The sequence below is a fragment of the Mchenga conophoros genome, linkage group LG9, assembly GCF_057382185.1.
Source record: "Mchenga conophoros isolate Kocher_MC1m ecotype Shallow Benthic linkage group LG9, M_conophoros_male_GT1.1, whole genome shotgun sequence".
In the NCBI taxonomy this organism is placed as follows: Eukaryota; Metazoa; Chordata; class Actinopteri; order Cichliformes; family Cichlidae; genus Mchenga; species Mchenga conophoros.
In genome coordinates, this window is record NC_140534.1 from 35,045,754 (window position 1) to 35,065,023 (window position 19,270).

Here is a 19,270-nt window from a genome sequence, read left to right on the forward strand (position 1 = left end):
TTCCTGTGTTTATTCCTTTTTCCTTCATCCTTCCTTTCTGTCTTAGTTTTTGTCTTCTTCCACTACAGCTTCGTTTCCTCCATCCTTTCTGTTTCACTGTCAAACCAATCTCGAGTCGTTTTCCTCGCCGCTCCCTGTCACGTCCTTGTAATGAGCGCCGTATTTAACCGCGGCATGTAAATCTGATCCATCACACTTTTATTGGTTCTGTCTTAAATCCTAAATGAGCTCGAGACACAAAGACAGACAGAGAAGACGAATGGCTTTGCTGTAACTTCCCAAGGTCGGCGTTGTACTTTCTCCACATCGGAGGAGCTGCCAGCTGTAACGAGGCTCCGAGACCATCGACACAGAGCGCTGGAAATTAAACCAATAATCATTTTCACTGCCGCGGCTCCTGCCAGAAAATTCCCCGGTGTTTGTAATTTGTCTGTTTGCATTTGCTTCTCGGTGTGTACTTATTATCTGCAGCCACCACACTCCGTGGTCCTGGTGGCTGCAGATGCAGCAGAAAGCCGAGGGAAGCATTGGGGTGCGGCGCTGCTCGGGTTTGAGGTTAGCGAGGTCCCGAGCTGGCAGATTTCTAACACCTACGCTGCCAGCTGCTGCCGTGGCTGCTCAGAGTGTGGAGGAGACAGAAGCTGTTTCACTCTGTAAAAATAAAATCTGAGAGAGGATATGTCGAGCTCGCTCCCTGGTGTGTCGGGCAGGTGATGCAGAACGGCAAACAGGCTCACACACTTTGGCCTTTCACATATAAAACGTTGCAGCGTTTCCCACACGCTGACTTTACCTGGTGGGGCTGGTTTCAGAGTTATTCTTACTCCTTCGTGTGTCCAGGAGAATCGTGCACCAAAGTTAAGTTACTGCTAACCAGTAGCTGATCGCAGCGAGTCGGATCTGGTGTCTCCAGCCGTCTGTGTCCACGGCGGACGATGATCGAGGAAAAAGTCTACCGACAAACCCGGCTCGACTGTCTTAGACTGGAGATGGAGGACCACGCCACCCAGAACCTGCCAGACGTGGAGAAGTGGTCATCAGGGACAACCATCATGTAGGCCAGGATGGGGGAGGTGGAGTTTGTCCACAGGACTCAGTTTAATTAAGAAAACATGGTTTCACCTGACGTAAACACTTCTGTGGGAAAGGATGTCGTCACTTTCACATGGCTGCGTTTGTGTGAAATATTGTTGACGTGGGGTCTGAAACACGACCCAACCTTTGGTCAGCAAATTCCAACGAAAGGTTGCACAAACAGAAATCTGATGCCTCTAATCCAGTCCTCCTTCAAAGTGTTCAGCTTGTGTTGCTTTAGAGAAATATTTATTCAGTTCAACTCCAAAGAAACCTACACAGTGGAGGCCAAAACGCGTAGTTAAAGGAGTTCGTGCCAGTGATGAAGACGGAGGAGGGGACCACGTCCAAAATCCAAATCTTTGCTTAAAAACAAGCGGAAGCAGGCAAAAAGGCAAACTCTGTAAAACTGTCAGTGACAAGGTAAGATGAACCGGATCAGGGAAAGCCCGAGGAGCCTTACAGGTGAGCTCGGAGTGTGTGTGGTAATTGGCAGACAGGGAGCAGGTGTGGAATAAAACAGTGAGACTAATGAGGGCAGCACAGACGGTCTGAGGGGGAAACAACAAAGGAAGGAAGTGAAAGCAACACAAGAACCAATGATTAGAAAACAGGAAATAACTCTGTGCAGTGACCGAAAGAATGAAATCACTGATGCAAGCGGCTGATGGGCCTCTGTGATGGACTCGGAGCCACAGCTCCTCCACGTCCAGAGGGGACGGGGGAGGTGGTGAGGGCATCCGGTTAGGATCCTATCAGGAGGCCGCGAGGCAGAGCCAGAACTCAGGTGGACGGCGATGCTCGAACCAAAATGTCACAGCAGTCCAAACTCTGAGAGACGTCCGTACCTCTGGCTCAGCTTTTTCTACATTCAGTGAAATGACGGCGGTTTTTCAAAGTCGGGTTCGAACACGTCGTTTGTGTGTGATTATCGTCGATGCAGTGATACAAACTGGAGACTTTGAGTTTGTTGGTAGAAGCCCGTCTGCCTCTCAGCACATCTGAATAAACGGTGATGAAGTTTAAAGTCTTTGAACAAAAGTATCTAAAAAACATCAATAAATACACAAAGACGATGAAGACGATGAAGGCTGGTGCACACACGTAATCAGAGCTGTCAGAGCGACACACACACAGTCGTCTGCGGTCTCTCACGCTGACGTCTCCTCTCAGCGAGCATCGGTTTATCGATCGCGGCGCTCTCTGGACGTTCTGCAGCTCTCGTGTTTTCTTGTGAGAATCTGCAGGAAATCAAATCAGCGCAGGTCAGGGAAGCGTGGCGTGGAGTCCCGCCGCCCTCCGGCTGCAAACACAGCCTGCAGCCTTTACAGCCGACAGTCCGCCGAGTGCATCGGGCTGTCTGGCCCGAGAAACGAGGGGCTGTCAGGTCGATGTCACTGTAAACAGAGATTTAAGTACCTCAGTTTCACTTCTGATAAACTCCGTGTTTGTTCAAATGCTTCTTGTAGAAAAGGTGTCATCGTGGAAATCAAACTTCCACCCCCGCTCTCGTTAACGCCGCGCCGTTTTGACGTTTTGAGACCCCTGAGATGTGAGAGCGCTCCCAGAGTAACCGGCCCTAAAGCTGGATTTTATGGCCGAATGCTAGAAAATAACGATGTTGTTCGACCACAGAGGGAAGCAAATCTGTTTATGGCTGCTGCAAACAGCCACACTCGAAGGTGGAGTGGGAAGCTCGCCATAAAAGCAAAGGGAGGCAGAGGGAGCCATGACAGGGAATAAAGCAGAGGAAGGATTTATGTAGGAAATGAAAAAGATCGGGAAGTTTCAGCAGAAATTCCTCCTGAAGAGCTTCTGTCCCCACTGAGAAGCTTTTCTGATGATGTTCATCCTCACAGCCAAACATGGACGCCACACCAGCGTGCAGCCGCGCGCTCTGAAATAAACGTGTTCAAAACGTGAGCTGACGTCTGATTTATTTTCCATTTCCAGAGTTTCAAAAGAGGAGCTTTGATTTGGACACCTTTTATTTTGAAAAATTCCTCGTATTTACTCGTACCACTTCCTGCTGTGCAGCACGACTCGTGTCGATGCGATCGGCTCCGGCTGTGTCCGAGCTGGAACGCCGTATTCCCGGGATGATGCTTCACTAAGACAGGACGCGGTGGTCCGGTGGATGTGAAGGGACTCCACATCACTTTGTGACGGGAGGTTGCGTGTCATCAGTATCCTACGCTCTCATTGGTCACTTCAGCCACTCCTGAAGTTTAGAAAACTCGGACGTCTCTGTTAGTCACTTTCTTCGTGGTGCTTCCTGAAGAGACCAAAGCTGGATGGACTGCACGTCCTCCAGATGTTTGGTAGGACACCATCCAATCCAACATCTGGACGCTGGGTGGTTTTGGGGTCATTTTGAGAGCAGAGCTGATGGAGGCTTTATTACTTCATGATACACTGTAGCACTGACCCTGGAGACGAGGTGTCCCGCCTGGTTGCTGAGAGGGTCGTGGGCTCAGGCCTGTGGAGGGACGATCTGTGTCTCCACAGCTGTCCTGTTGGGTGGTCAGGACTCTGGACCTGCTGGTCTCTGATGTTGAGGTTCTTCTGTTTTGCTGGTTTTCCGCTCTGTTGTTGCTGTTTGCTCTCAGCGCGCTGCCTGCAGCTTTGTCATGTGCACTAATTTGTCTTTTTTATTTGTTTGTTTGTCGTCGCTCGTCTGCAGGTCCCTCCTGTGCTGTTGTTCAGGTTTCAGAAAGTCCTCCGAGGCTTTCACCGTCTCAGCTGCACAAACGTTTCTGTTTACTGCTCAGTGCCACTGTCGTTTCCTGCAGACGCGATGAATGAAACTAAGCTCTGTGTGTGTGTGTGTTACAGAAACTATGCACTACGGCGTGTCCGTGATGCCTTCAAGGCCAACAGAAATGTAGAGGATCCAAAGGCTGTGGAGAGACTGATGGAGGAGGGATGGCAGACTCTGGCACTGATACAGAGACAGGTGTGACACACACACACACACACACACACAGGTTTGTACTGCTGTTGTTGTGAGGACCTGCCTGTGATCGTGCCCTCCACACTGACACTAAAACACCGGGTGAAAGGAAAAGTTAAGAGGAAGTGAGATCATCGAGCAGTTTCCCTCTCAGTGTTTGTTCAGCTCTGAGGATGAACCGAGCTGGGGGATCATTTTTGTTCCAGCAGTTAAAGTTATAACAGCAGTGGAAGAGTTTGTAACTCAATATAATAAAAACTGCCTGGAAAAAATTTAACTGAAATCAAAATAAATACAGTGAGAAAAATAATTAGAATAGAATAGAATTCAACTTTATTGTCATTGCACATGCACAGGTACAGGGCAACGAAATGCAGTTTGCATCCATCCAGAAGTGCTTTAGTGATATAGATATATTACAATATATATTAGCAATAATATAGATATGTGAGTATATTACAGAAATGGGTCTAATTGCTTCTCCCCAAGACAAGAACTAACAGACTTAAAAACTCCTTTGTCCCACACGCCATCAGACTGTTTAACTCCTCTCTGGAGGGGAGAGGGAGGGGAAACAGGAGGACAAAGGAGGGAACAACTAAGCTGTAGTGCCTCTTCACCTCACTGTACAATACCTTGTGCAATACTTTTTGTAAATAGTCAACAGTGCAATAGACTCAATACTTGAAATGTGCAATTCACTTGTATTTTTATTTTTTATTCCTATTTATTCTATTTATCCCCTTTGTATATTTTATTTATATCGTCTCTGTATTATATATATATATATATATATATATATATATATATATATATATATATATATATATATATATATATATATATATATATTTTCTGTAACTTCTGTCGTTGCTGTGCTTTTTTTGGAAGTCGAATTTCCCAGAGGAACCCACCCGAGGGATTAATAAAGTTCTATCTTATCTTATCTTAGATCCACAGGTCAAAATATGAAGTAACAGTGAAATGAAGAGCAGAGGCAGGATCAGAGGATGCTGATCTGCAGCAGCTGTTTGTTACATGATGATGTTTTTCTTCTTCCTCTCTGAAGCTTTAGAGCTGTGAGCAGGTGCTGACATGAACCCAGTGTGAGGCAGGTTATCCTCAATGTCATCATGAAGTTGATGCATTCATAGAATAACGAGCCGAACGGGTTAATATTGATCAGTGATCAGCTCCACCCTGAGCCCTGCACCATCACTCTCACACTCTCAGGTTAACCAGGTTAACTAGAATGCAGATGAACACCTGCTTACCGACTCACCACCTGTCCCACACACACACACACACACACACATACACACACACACACACACACATTACCTTGGCAGGTCAGGACTAATCACCTCACTGTTGGTCACTTTGTTCCTTTAATGCATCAGCAGCCTCTCAGCCAATCCCCATGGATGACCGAGCGTCTCCCAGTCTGCCTCTCTCTCTCACTCACACACACACACACACACACACACAGCTTGTTCAGGTATCTTAGTGAGGACCTTCATTGACACAATGCTTTCCCTGACCCCTGACCCTAACCATAACCTAATTGTAACCCTGACACTAAAACCACATTTTGAGCCTCAAACATTCCTTCAAACTTGTGGGGACCGTGAGTGTGTCCTCACAAGGGACTGTTGGTTCTCACTAGTAGAATGCAGATTTCGGTCCTCACAAAGATAGCTAGACAGGAACACACACACACACACGTGTTCACACATTCTGAAGACGGGGACGTGTTGTTGCTGCTCTCGCTCATCGTCAGCAGTTGGTTAAACAAGTTGTTCGTACCTGTGATTTTTAGCTGCTACCTGAGGCTAACTGGCGCTGACAGGTGGAGCACCTCCCTCTAAGTATTACCGCTAACAGGCGTGCTAACAGGCGTGCTAACAGCCGTGCTAACAGCGAGTATCTGGATGTAGAATTTACAGTAAAAAACACAACACCAGGGCTGATGTGTGTTTGAAGGCCAGCAGGGGGCGATAGACTTCCAGCCCTGCAGAAGTTTATGGGTGAAGTTTGGCTCTGACGTCTGTAAAAGGTCCTGATGGGTTTGTGGGTGAGTCGATAGACCGGTTTCACCGTCACATCTTCCCCGCCCCATCACATCCAGTTTGTGTTGCCAAGATGGCGCTGAGGAATCGCACGTCGCTGTCACGGTAGAAGTCAGATGGTCAGAAGTACTGAGCCACCGCCATGCTGCGCCTGCAGGAGCTGCTCAGCTGCTGGTTTGTGTGCTGATGTTGGTGCCAGAGGGGGTTTGATTCACTGTGTGGCCCCGCCCCTTACCTTACGCGGTGGTTGAGTCGCTGTGGTTTTCTTATTATTATGGTTAGTTTGTGAGTTAGGCTAACATTTAGTCGCAGAGGAACGTGCTTCATGGTTAAAACACCTTAAATAGGAACATTTGTAGGGTCACATGACCTTCAGTCTTCTTGTTTAGTGTGAATCAGAAACTTTCCAGCAAACGTCACTAAACTGAGTGAGCAGAAACGCAGAGAAAGTTCTTTGCTGGCTTTTCTTGCCGTTCTGCTTCTTTCTCAGGTCATTTTCACGGCTTGATGTCCACTCCAGAGCATCTCTTTATTTCCTCGCTGACTCGTCTGCTTGGTTGTTATCGAGTTAGACCGCTCTGCAGCCAGGCTCTGTGCTGACTGCACGCTTTGTTTGCTGCTCGGATCCTTCACGCCTGCTGCAAATCAGAAATGATGAATTACAAAGGCTGCACGCTGACGTGTCGCAGCGCCGTGAGGCCGCAGCCTCGTTCGCGTGCTCCGTGTGGCGCCCGTCACGTATGTTACCCTGTCGTGTATTTACCGCTCACATGTCAGCCGGCCACGGTGTTCACTCCTCACCTCAGAGTTCAGAGAACATTTGATTGAGGACCCGCTCACCACCACCTCTCCCAGGCGAGGCATTCCAGGGCAGAAGCTGAAGACATTACTTCCTGTTTCGCTTTGGATCGACTCAGTGACGTCTGCTTAGACTGCTGCCTCTTTGACCCAAACTTCCAGATGGATGGATGCAGGGATGGATGGATGAACAGGTGATGTAAGGTTGGATGGTTGTAGTGCAACCAGCTCCTGGAGTAAAGCTGTGAGGTGGAGTCATGGAGGTAAAATGAGCCGACGACACGTTCGAGGTTGCAGGAAAGAAGCTGAGCTGTGACAGAAGCTTGTAGAGCTCCATCTACCCACCTCCACGTGGAGCTCGCTCTGCACACGGAGTAAGACCTCCACCTTTGTTCACCCACAGTTATTAACCGTGTCGATGTGTTTCACGCTTCAGAGTGAACTTTATTTACTTGAGTGGTGAAGGCTTGGAGGTCTGAGCACCTGAACAGGTAGAACTGAGGCCCGTTAGACACGTCACAACTTCCAAAAATGTACATTTATGGTTTTCTGGAGGTTCACACCAACGCCCGTCTCTCTCTGTGTAGTGTTTCATCCTCTGTGAGATTAAAGGCTGCAGCCAGTTTTCACACATCCACAAACGCCGGCGTCAGCACAGCGTTCTGCAGGAAACGGCGACAGCTTTGACATACAGCGTACGCATCAGCGCGCTCCGATTGGCTGGGCGGACCCGGAGCGCAGAGTGTTTTATGTTCCCATTTCACTACAGCGTGTGTGTGTGTGTGTGTGTGTGTGTGTGTGTGTGTGTGTGTGTGTGTGTGTGTGTGTGTGTCCTCTGCATCCGCCCACACTGACTCACAGATTAAGTGCATCAGAGCAGGAATGCTCCTGTTGCAGTACTTAAGGCTTCTGGAAGAATCCATCCCGGCTCCTGGTGGAGGAGCCTGTGTGCTTCATCCAGGCTGGCCCCTCCCCTGTGCACACATCCGTACAGTGTGTTATATAAGAGGCGGAGCGGGTGGGGGCACAAACATCTTGCCTCGGCTGACAATGAATAATAAGCTGAGTCCCTTTAAAGCATTGCGCCTCGTGTTCATTATTCATTCTCTGATAGTCAGACTGAAGGAGAAAACAACAGGTAAATGCAAACAGTCAAATACCTTTCATAACAACCCCGGGCTACATGTGCTCCCACCCCTCATTACCATACCCAGCGTGCAACAGGAAGCAGTAACCCCGTCACATGCCCGTGGCAGGTTTAAAAGTCGCCCAGCTGGTAGCGTGCCGTCAGTGCTCAAACACCTGCAGCCAGGTGTGTCCCTGAGAGGCTTCCTCTGCTCGAGGGTGGAGGTAGAGCTGGAGCCCCTCATGTGAAATATTCCAACAACAACGGGCGACGTTAGCGTGGCTTTGGCCAGCGAATGAAGAACGCTGCAGACTGAAGTGTGACTGGTTTAGAGGGCCATCCACACAACCAGAGCATGAAACCTGTGGAAGAGGCTTTATTTCCTGTCAGGTTTGGGCACCGCCCCCCGGCTCTCAGGGTCAGGTTTGACACTAAAGCTGTTAGTTGTGGTGAAAATGTGCCGTACTGGCCTCACTGAGGCTGCGACCCGGAGCCCCTCCTGCAGTTTGAACAAACAACACTGCCTCGCAGCTCGGGGACGAGCTGAAGCTCCACCTTCTGCTCACGGGGATGAGTTTAGACGTGAATGTTGCAGTTTGAGCATCGCCCTGTAACGGGTCAGAGCGAGGTGTCGCTCTGGCTCCGCCTCTCCTCTCCTGCTGACCCGGTGACCTCGCTCCTCCTTCGTTACGTGCCGCTCACTGAAGCAGCTCAGTGAGGTTGAAGCGAGCGGCTCTGCAGCCGGGCTTCGAGCCGCGCTCGTCCCTCATCGCCACTCCGCTCGCTGTCTGTTTATTTTTTGTTGTTTGTGTTTATATTCATGTGTGGGCGTACAGTGTGGATTCATCTGCCGCATGTGGGCGTACTTCTGTGACTCTGCAGCGCTGATTGTGTGCATACGCTCAAAAACTGGAGTTTGTTCTTAATTGTCTTTGTGTGCGTGTGTGTGTGTGTGTTTGGGCCTTTGTAAGTTAGTTAGGGAGTAAAGATGATGGATTGCAGCTGCAGAGCCGCCTCTGTCTGTGCAGAGAAACTAAAGCAGTGTTGAATGCGAGTGCAGCAGCTGAATGCAAGCATTCAGGAGGTGAGGGGTGCTTAGCATGAACAGGGCCTTCATGTGACCTCAGCATTTTCTACTGTAACCAACAGAGAGTGAACATTTCAGGCATCACACTTCCTTTGCGTTGTGATTGGCTGGACGTCGTCACAGTAACACTGCAGCTGGTTGGAGCTCATGTTGCTACAAACGGTCGATCAGAGGCTCGGCTCTGAGTCGGGCCCCACAGACACAAACATGTTTACAGCTCTGCAGGTAAATCGTCTGAATCGTATTAAGGCCTAAAGTTTGCATTATTAGGGGCGTGGCCTCTGTGACTGACAGGTGCATGGGTACACAGGTGGCTGTAGCTGCTAGCTTCACCTGAACTGTTGGAGCCTTTTGGAGCTTTTTTAATGACATCATGTGACCAATAATATGGCTGCTGTGAGGTTACTATAGAAACAGATCGTTCAGGAAGTCTTGGTGACTGTAAATGGAAGATGGCGCCGTCCCAAATATTTGAAGGTTTGTCTTCATGCTCGCTCAGAAATACTTTTCTAGTTATTTTACTTTGAGTTTACTTTCTTCGTTTTGGCTCCATCGAAGAAATCAGTTTGTCTCCTGGAGCAGGAAGGCGACAGGTGAAGGTTCTTGAGTATTTATACATCCTGATGGACGTCCACCATGGTTTCAGGCGACACCAGTGATTCTGTTGTATGTTAATGTTAAACTGAAATCAGCCGATGTGAGGCTCGTGTGACGGGTTTGCTGCTCTGCAGTCACCAGAACAGCGTCTGAAACGCCACCACACACCAGGCGGATTCAGGAGAGGAAGCAGTGAGGCCAAACACACACGTCACAGCTAGTAACACACTGACGGGTGTGTCACAGATGGATGCAGCGCCATCTTTGATGTGTGTGATTTACACACAGTTATAGAAATATGGAAGTAGTAATTCTCTGCTTGTAGGACTTGTTAATGTTGTGGCCTCACTCTGTCATCGTGTGTGTGTGAGAGAGTGTGTGTGTGTGTGTGTGTGTGTGAGAGTGTGTGTGTGTGTGTGTGTGTGTGAGAGAGTGTGTGTGTGAGAGAGTGTGTGTGAGCGGCGGCCTCAGAAGAGCCATTTCGCAACGATTGCTGCTGCTTAATGTCACCGCAGTGTCATGCCGCCTTCGGCCATTTTGGCTCAATTGAGATTAAATGCCACAGCGAGCGGTGAGTTATACCTGCCAGGTCTTGGTGGGGGTGTTGTGGTGGGGGGGGGGGCTTCCGGGGGCCCATTACGGCTCTTGGGGGTCGGACAGAATCTCAATGAGCCCGTTCTCGCCGTTTAACAAACACGCGGAGGACTTATCTCAGCGTTCGATGGACGTGGGGGTTCAGTCGCCTCTCCGGTCTGCTCGTATTCAGCTGCAGGCAGATTTCAATTGAAATCCCTCTCTGGGACGGCCGTGCTAATATTTAAACAGCTCTGCGACCATGGAGGCATAAAAGCCCTGCCGACCCTCCAGCTGCTGTGACACATCTGCATCCAGAGCATCGCAGCTGAGGCCACAGACTGTATATCAACGATGGACTGAGCCTGCAGTCTTTGCAGTGACCAGCAGGGGGCGAGCTCTTTAGTGTGACTGATTGAAAGCTTACAGAGACGTCACATGACTTATGGCTGACACAGACATGTGTTTTAACTGAAACATGAATAAATGTGAGCTGAACTGAGCACGCCCCCACCTGGCAGGGATGCAGTTTAGGTTTAAAGGGTTATAATTGGACCCTTTTACCTCGATTATGTTTGTTTAATAATAACCTGAACACAAAATTGTGCAGATCTGCGATCTTCCATGCAAACATGCAGGTGAGATTAGAGTGGGTAGGTGGAGGCTGTCCTGCCCTGTGGCAGCTGGAATAGGCTCCAACCCCCCGATGACCCTGAATTATGGATGTGTGGAAGCGGGTGGAGGTCGTAGGAGCCGGGCTGGAACTGTTTGATAGAACGATACGGGGGAGACGGGTCGCGTTTAACCCTGACAGCCTGAATTTTGTCAGGTTTAAAGACTTCCAGGAACATGTAGGAAGCTTTACTTTCAGAAAGAGGAAGTTCATTTTAAAGACACTTGTGTTTATAGAAGAAGAAACCTGCCACTGACTTTAATAAAGAGACATTTTGACCTGGTGGTGCAGCTTCTCTGCAGGAATCCCAATAAAAGCGCAGTAAGTCCTGAACTCGTAGTTTCTGCAGTTTAAATCGTTCTGTGGAGAGATCGATGGAGTAACTGTACGTTTTATGGCGAGCAGCTGCTGTTTGCTGTGCGATATTTGCCACGAGACATCTGGTCTCCTCTGAAGATTAACCACGTCGGCCGAATTATCTCCGGCCTGAACACACGTGAACATTTCTGCTTCGGCTCGTATCTTCAGTCACATCCAGATCTGTTGTAGAGATTTATCTCCCACCTGAGTTCATATCCCGTTTCCTCCAATCTGAGGCTTTCATACTGCCTGAAACGGTATTAAACTGGATTATTTCCTCTCGGCTGCCTTATTGTAGGCATGTTTGCATGTGTGTGATTTATGTGGTCAGTGGTTATGGATTTTCTTCAGGGGGAAGCAAGCAAACAAATTATTTTCTTGTTAGTTTAATTGATTTTGGTTTTACGGCCCCTTTATTATTGTCCCTGTTAAACTTGTGCTAAATGTGGCTGTTAGCAGGTCCAGTTTACACAAAGACACCATCACAGTCCGGCTTTTTCCCCACCGATGTGGTCCTGGTCATTTTTTAAGAGGAGTTTTATTCACTCGAACATCCTGAAAACGTTTGTTATCAAATAGGCTAACAGGCTGGTGTTATTTTTGGCTAACTCTGTCCTATCAGAATATGACAAACAAAGTCGTCACTCTGGCTGACGAACTTCAGAAAGTCCAACCCACAAAGTGCTACGTGGGTTTCTAGAGATCACAGCGTGAGGGTTTGGTTACCAGTGAAGATGTTGGACCTTAGATGGTGAGTGAGGTAACAAAGACTCGTCGCCTGAACTCTTTGTGGATCGTGTTAAAACGCCGTTGTGGCGGGCACGGTCTGTGATGCCGTGCAGGGACGGTGGACACACCTACACAGCATCTGCAGTCATGCGCAGCAATCTTAAATACTGTAATGGGCCCTGTGTTTGCTAAAGTGAAGTGCGTGCTGAAAAGCTTGAAAATGTCATCGGGTTCGCCGTGGTCATTTACATTTGTCACGTTCGAGCCAAGGCTGAGCACAGCCGCTTTGGCTTTGGTCCACCTCGTGACCATTTAGCTCCTGCCAAAACTTTACCTGCTGCTCTGTTTCCAGCACAGCAGTCCAGTACAGATCACTGTAGATGCAGAGCAGCCACCCGCGTGCTCTACCTTCCTGTCATCGTGAGGTATTTACTTGGAGCAAGCACCCTTCCTCACAGAGGCTCCAGAGTTTCCTGCCAGAGAACTCTGAGGTCGCTGAAAAAGACACGCTCCTCAGCATTGGTCTACTTTGTGCCAAGCACCGCCCACAGCTCACACTTATACACGGGCTTGATTGCATATAACGTTATCCTGCTGTAACCACCATGTTAGCCTTTTCCAAAACATGAAGATGAACCACACGGAGGCGGATGCTCAGACTCACGACCCTCCAGAAGACCTGTGAAGGTAGAGAGCTGATCTCAGCCGGGTCGAACGGCGTCTTCTGAATTCAAGGTTCAATCAGCACTCTGGAGTAAACAGGGAGGCTGAGCAGAGTCTCCGGCTTCTTGGAAGTCAGCATGTTAATCCAGTAAGATCACATGTGAGCCCCACACCCAGGTGTGCTGTGAGAGTTTCATGACAGCTGGATGAGCTCCAGCCGCACGAGAGCCAGAAATGGATGAAATGTGACCGAAACCAACTCGGCTAAAAGTCCTCAAACTGGTTCTAAGACTCAAAGAAAGCTTTTATTTCTAGTTGTGAGCAGATTTATGGGCATTTATTCACAATAGAAATCAGACAAAGTCACGCTGCATCTAAAGATGAGGATATCGCATGTATGTCTTCACTGAGCAGCCACTCGAGGAGGACAGGATGCAAAGTGTTTGGAACCAAGTGTGTCGACAGAAGCAGGAACGTGTTGGATTCGTGTATCTGAGGATTTTCAGGAAGTTTCATATGCATGAAAATCTCTGCTCGGTTTCAGGTTTGTGGGGATACCAGTGATCAGAGTTTATGAACAACATCCAGCATCTGTGCTGCTGTTCCCTCCAGAGTCAGCCATGTTAGAGATGAGGTTTTAAATAACTTCAAGCAGGACCAGTGAAGTGTTTCCCGATGCAGGAGATCAGTCCTGCGCTCCCCTCAGAGCTCTTTCTGACGCACTGACGGGGGACCAGAGATTTTGGGAAAGCCTGAGCCAGACAGTAGCTGAACTGAAAAGTAGGGCAACACCCTGCGTGAAAGCCTGCGTCACCTCCTCCTCCTCTTCACCTCGCTATCCCCCCGTTTCCTCTCTTGCTCTTCCTCCACATTTTGATCGGTGAAAATCCTTCCTCCCTCCATCCCAGAGAAATCCCACACCTTTATTGCTTCTTTACACCCGGCTGCCCCCACAGGTCCTGATAGCTTTACCTAGCTTTAGACACACACACACACACACACACACACACACACACACACACACACACACACACTGCAGAGCAAACTCTATTAAAAAGAGGAGGGAGTAGCTCAGGTGGATGAAAGCAGACAGGTTTTCCTCGCTCTCCTCTTCCTCCTCTTTCTCAGCCTCAGCGAACATCACACAGACGCTGTAGAGGAGGCAGGTCTGCAAATCTACAAAGGAGACCTCTTAATTAGAGCTGGAGCTGCAGTTTATGTGCTGAATTATGCATTTATCACAGCTGAGAGGGGACTCGAGCCTTTCACACGCTGCATCGTGTGTCTGTTAGTGAGAGCTGGGCATCATTTCCTCATGCACAGCACCGTCACTACCATTGCATGTCACAGTGAAATAACCAGAAAGTGTCACTTTAAACGATGGAGTTTAATATATTGGACCGTAAATGTGAGATGTAGACTGATGGGCGTATCCATAGTGACCTGGTGATGTCACCTACGAGACTGGGGCGCCACATTTTGAGGCTGTTAAAGGTGATGCTTGAGTGCTGCATCACTGAAAACGGGTTTTTGTTTCTTTACGGCGGCCACATCAGCCTGCTCAGAGCGGCTGGGGAGGACAGGAAGTCGAACACTAGACCAGCACAGAGAATCCTGTCACTTCAAAATAAAAGACCCAGTGAAGAGACGCTGGAGCGATTTAAAGACGAGGATGAAGAAAAGTCGACGACACGTCAAAGCCTCGGAGTATTTCAGGTTGTTTCTGGGAGATCAACTACGCTTACGTCACGCACACAAAGCGGCGTAGAGCTTGGTCCGAATGTACTCGAGATGCACAACAAAGTCCTGATGAGCTTCTCCTGCAAACAGGAGCTGAAAAGTCTTTATTTCAGTCGCTCTGAAGAAGTGACGAATGCAAAGATAAAAGTGAAATCCAGCCTCAGAGAGAGCTGAACGGTGTAACCTCAGATCTCGCTCCCCTCTCATCTCTTTGGTCCTCACATCATCGGCAGCCCCACAACTCCCCCAAAAACAGAGAGAGAGCTGAAGTATTGATTTCTGAGCAGCGAGGCCCTCAAAGACTCAAACCCTCGCTCCCCTCTGAAGCCGCCAACACGCAGCTGGGCAGCTTTAACAAAATAAAAAGGCGAATCACACATGAAGCCTCCGGGATCCTTAAAAACACGCTGGGCAGGATCGGCCTGAACACTCGACCGGGCTCGGGCTGTTTGAATCATGTGTGGTTTTAATCTTCTGCTACAGTAAAATAATCAATAATCATGTAAATCTGTTGGTGTTCAGCAACATTCGCCATGAATCTTAGCTGCTGGCAGCCATCACACCAGCCTGAATGCTGACCGGTATTAAAGATTAGGATCTCCCAGTTTGGGCGATGGGAAGGTGGAGCGTGAGGTGGGCTGGTGGGATGGTACTGCAGACGAAGCTTTGTTTTTACCCCGCCACACCGTCCTTTACAGGTCCGACTGTAGCGGCTTCATCAGGGCGCTGCTGTGTGAGCCAGAGTTACAGGAAGTACAGAGTGAAGTACTTCCTGTAACAACCAGCAGGAGCCCAGAGATGGAAGGGATTCTGGAGCGTCTCAGGTTTTGTCTGTAGACGGTTCCTCCACACTCGTCCCATCCATCCATCCATCCATCATCTGCTTATCCGAGGCCGGGTCGCAGGGGCAGCAGCCCAAGCAGAGAAGCCCACCCCTCCCTCTCCCCAGCCACCTCCTCCAGCTTATCCGGGGGAACACCAAGGCGTTCCCAGGCCAGCCAAGAGATGTAATCTCTCCAGCGTGTCCTGGGTCTGCCCCGGGGCCTCCTCCCGGTGGGACATGCCTGGAACACCTCACCCAGGAGGCGCCCAGGGGGCATCCTTGTGCCCAAACCACCTCAGCTGGCTCCTTTCGATGTGGAGCAGCAGCTGCTCTACTCTGAGCCCCTCCCGGATGGCCGAACTTCTCACCCTATCTCTAAGGGAGAGGCCAGCCACCCTTCGGAGGAAGCTCATTTCTGCCACTTGTATCCGCGATCTCGTTCTTTCGGTCACTACCCACAGCTCGTGGCCATAGGTGAGGGTAGGGACGTAGATCGACCAGTTGAGAGCTTCGCTTTTACGCTCAGCTCCCTCTTCACCACAACAGCAGCGTCCGCATACTTCCAACAAGTCCTCATCATTTTCATCAAACCGCCGAACCCAGATGGTCAGAACTCGATTGGTTAAAAAATGTTAATTATGTAATTCTGAATTTTAAATATGACTTCCACTGTTACACCGCCTCCCACCCTGTAACGGTGTGTGTAAACAGGAACTTTTTAAAGTGGGCGTGTTTCTGTGACGATGTGGTTGATGCTGCTGGTCCGGGTTCTAAGCATGAATCATTTCTGTAGCTGCTTCGGTGCTGCTGCTTTGCCGTGTTAGATGTTCGTAGATATGTTTCTCATCACGTTTCGTCCCTGAACGCTGCAGAGAGACTGCACATCGCTTTAGCACCTCCCCCTCATCCTCCTCTTGTTGGGATATTTTCTGGTACTTTCTTTTGTTTGTTTGCTTTCTTCTATTCTTGGAAATCTGGAGCTGATGCAATGATGATATTCCATCGTCCTCCTCAACACACACACACACACACACACACACACACACACACACACACGCTGCATGATGAAATTCATTGACTGGAGAAGGCAATGTGATGTGAGGACAACAGTGAGCAACGAGAGGAGGAAGAGGAGGAATGCAGGGAGACGATGGGAAGAATGAGGGAGGAGGAAGAGTTGTGTTTGTGCTGATGTTGGAGGTGATGGCTGCACGTGTTCGTCAGTTTGTCCTTAATGACACATTAATAGCACGCCCGCCGAGCTTCATCCTCTGGTCGAACTCTTGAACCCGAAGGCTGCGGCGCCATGTTGGGTTGGAGAAGCAGCTCATGAGCAGCTCGGAGCAGTGACGGAGGAATGACCATGAGTCATGCAGAACCAGGCAGGTTCTGCAGGGCTTTCTTCCTGTTCAAAGGGAGCTTTTCCTTCCCGCTGTCACCGAGTGCTTGCTCATTGGTGCAGGGTGATTAGCTCACAGTATCAAACCCCTGTTGTTGTGATTTGGTGGTCTGTAAATCAAACTGAGGTCAGAGTCAAACTCTACTTCAGTGTTTGTTTCATTTGTGCTTCCTGGGTTTCCTTCAGTGCTGAAGACGAAAGGCTGGGATTGGTCGGGCACCGGCTTGTAGCTCGTCACGCAGAAGTCTTGCCAGCTGTAGTTGCTTGGAGGTTAAATGTAGTGTCTGCAAAGAAAATATTAGTGAAGGTGTTCGCCACCTGGGGGCGGAGTCTTAGCAGAAGGTGTCACCTGTACAAACTGCAGTACAGGCCTCAGACACTAATGAGCCTGCAGCGCTTAACAAACCATTGAGTTTGATGTCAGATGAACACTTTGACAGTCACAGTAATGGTGTATAATGATGATGATGATGATAGTAATAGTAATAATAGTAATAATAATAATAGCAGTAGTAGTAGTAGTAGTAGTAGTAGCAGCAATAATAATAATAATAGTAGCAATAATAGTAGTAGTAGTAGTAGTAGCAATAATAATAATAATAATAATAATAATAATAATAATAATAGTAGTAGTAGTAGTAGTAGTAGTAGTAGTAGTAGTAGTAGCAGCAATAATAGTAGTAGTAGTAGCAATAATAATAGTAGTAGTAGCAATAATAATAGTAGTAGTAGTAGTAGTAGTAGCAATAATAATAATAATAATAATAATAATGGTGTATAATAATAATAATAATAATAGTAGTAGTAGTAGTAGTAGTAGCAATAATAATAATAATAATAATAATAATGGTGTATAATAATAATAATAATAATAATAATAATAATAATAATAATAATAATAATAATAGTAGTAGTAGTAGTAGTAGTAGCAATAATAATAATAATAATAATAATAATAATAATGGTGTATAATAATAATAATAATAGTAGTAGTAGTAGTAGTAGTAGTAGTAGTAGTAGTAGTAATAATAATAATAATAATAATAGTAGTAGTAGTAGCAATAATAATAGTAGTAGTAGCAATAATAATAGTAGTAGTAGTAGTAGTAGTAGCAATAATAATAATAATAATAATAATAATAATAATAATAATAATAATAATAATAATAGTAGTAGTAGCAATAATAATAATAGTAGTAGTAGTAGCAATAATAATAATAATAATAATAATAGTAGTAGTAGTAGTAGTAGTAGTAGTAGTAGTAGTAGTAGTAGCAGCAATAATAATAGTAGTAGTAGTAGTAGCAGCAATAATAATAGTAGTAGTAGTAGTAGTAGCAATAATAATAATAATAATAGTAGTAGTAGCAATAATAATAATAATAATAGTAGTAGTAGCAATAATAATAATAATAATAGTAGTAGTAGTAGTAGCAGCAGCAGCAATAATAATAATAATAATAATAATAATGGTGTATAATAATAATAATAATAATAGTAGTAGTAGTAGCAGCAATAATAATAATAATAATAATAATGGTGTATAATAATAATAGTAGTAGTAGTAGTAGTAGTAGTAATAATAGTAGTAGTAGTAGCAATAATAATAGTAGTAGTAGTAGTAGTAGTAGTAGTAGTAATAATAATAATAATAATAATAATAATGGTGTATAATAATAATAATAATAATAGTAGTAGTAGTAGCAGCAATAATAATAATAATAATAATAATGGTGTATAATAATAATAGTAGTAGTAGTAGTAGTAGTAGTAGTAATAATAGTAGTAGTAGTAGCAATAATAATAGTAGTAGTAGTAGTAGTAGTAGTAGTAATAATAATAATAATAATAATAATAGTAGTAGTAGTAGTAGTAGTAGTAGTAGTAGTAGTAGTAGTAATAATAATAGTAGTAGTAGTAGCAATAATAATAATAATAGTAGTAGTAGTAGCAATAATAATAATAATAATAGCAATAATGGTGAAGCAGCTGTAAGAACGAGGTTATGTGTTCGCTCATGTCTGAACGAAGCTTTTTTTCCTCACTTTCTGTTGATAGATTTCATTTTTTGACTCTTTTTAAACACTTTAATTTACAATTAATATCTTTAATGTTGTGACTGTGAATAAGAGGAAAGGGTGAGCTGTGGCAGACCTGCCCAGGGTCAGCGGGTCGTCTTTAAACGAGGTGTTTAGGTGCAGGTTTAACTCAAACACGAGCTCATTCTTTCACACACTCGGGCTCCAGTTTGGTGGTTTGTGATGTCAGCCGGTGTAAACTGATGCAAGCCTACATTTCTTCCTGCTGGTGCTGCCTCACATTAAAAGCTCTGCTCAGCAGGAGGCTTTTATTGTGATAAAGCTTTGTTTGTTTTCTCCAGGTGTAAGAAATCCTGCTCTCTCCAGGATCCCGCTGACGTTTGGGACAATTAAACCCTAAAAACATGGCGCTGTGGCTGCCGGTGGAGGTTTGCTCGCGTGCTCGGCCTCTCCGGCGTTGGTCTGAAGTGCTCTGTCGTTTCATAACCTCTCGCTGGAGGACTCGCCTCGTCTGCTTATTGAGACTCGTCAGTTTTGTTTCTCGAGTGTTTCCTTCATTTGTCTCCT

The 19,270-nt window shown here is 46.7% G+C and overlaps 1 protein-coding gene across 1 annotated transcript in view; it reads left to right on the plus strand.

Annotated features, from left to right (window-relative positions):
• lyrm4b (LYR motif containing 4) overlaps positions 1-19,270 on the plus strand; it is a 45,680-nt gene that overhangs the window by 12,890 nt on the left and 13,520 nt on the right. The window contains exon 2 of the mRNA XM_085285798.1: positions 3,910-4,030. Coding sequence (XP_085141924.1) covers positions 3,910-4,030 — 121 coding nt within the window. The remainder of the gene's footprint in view (positions 1-3,909; positions 4,031-19,270) is intronic.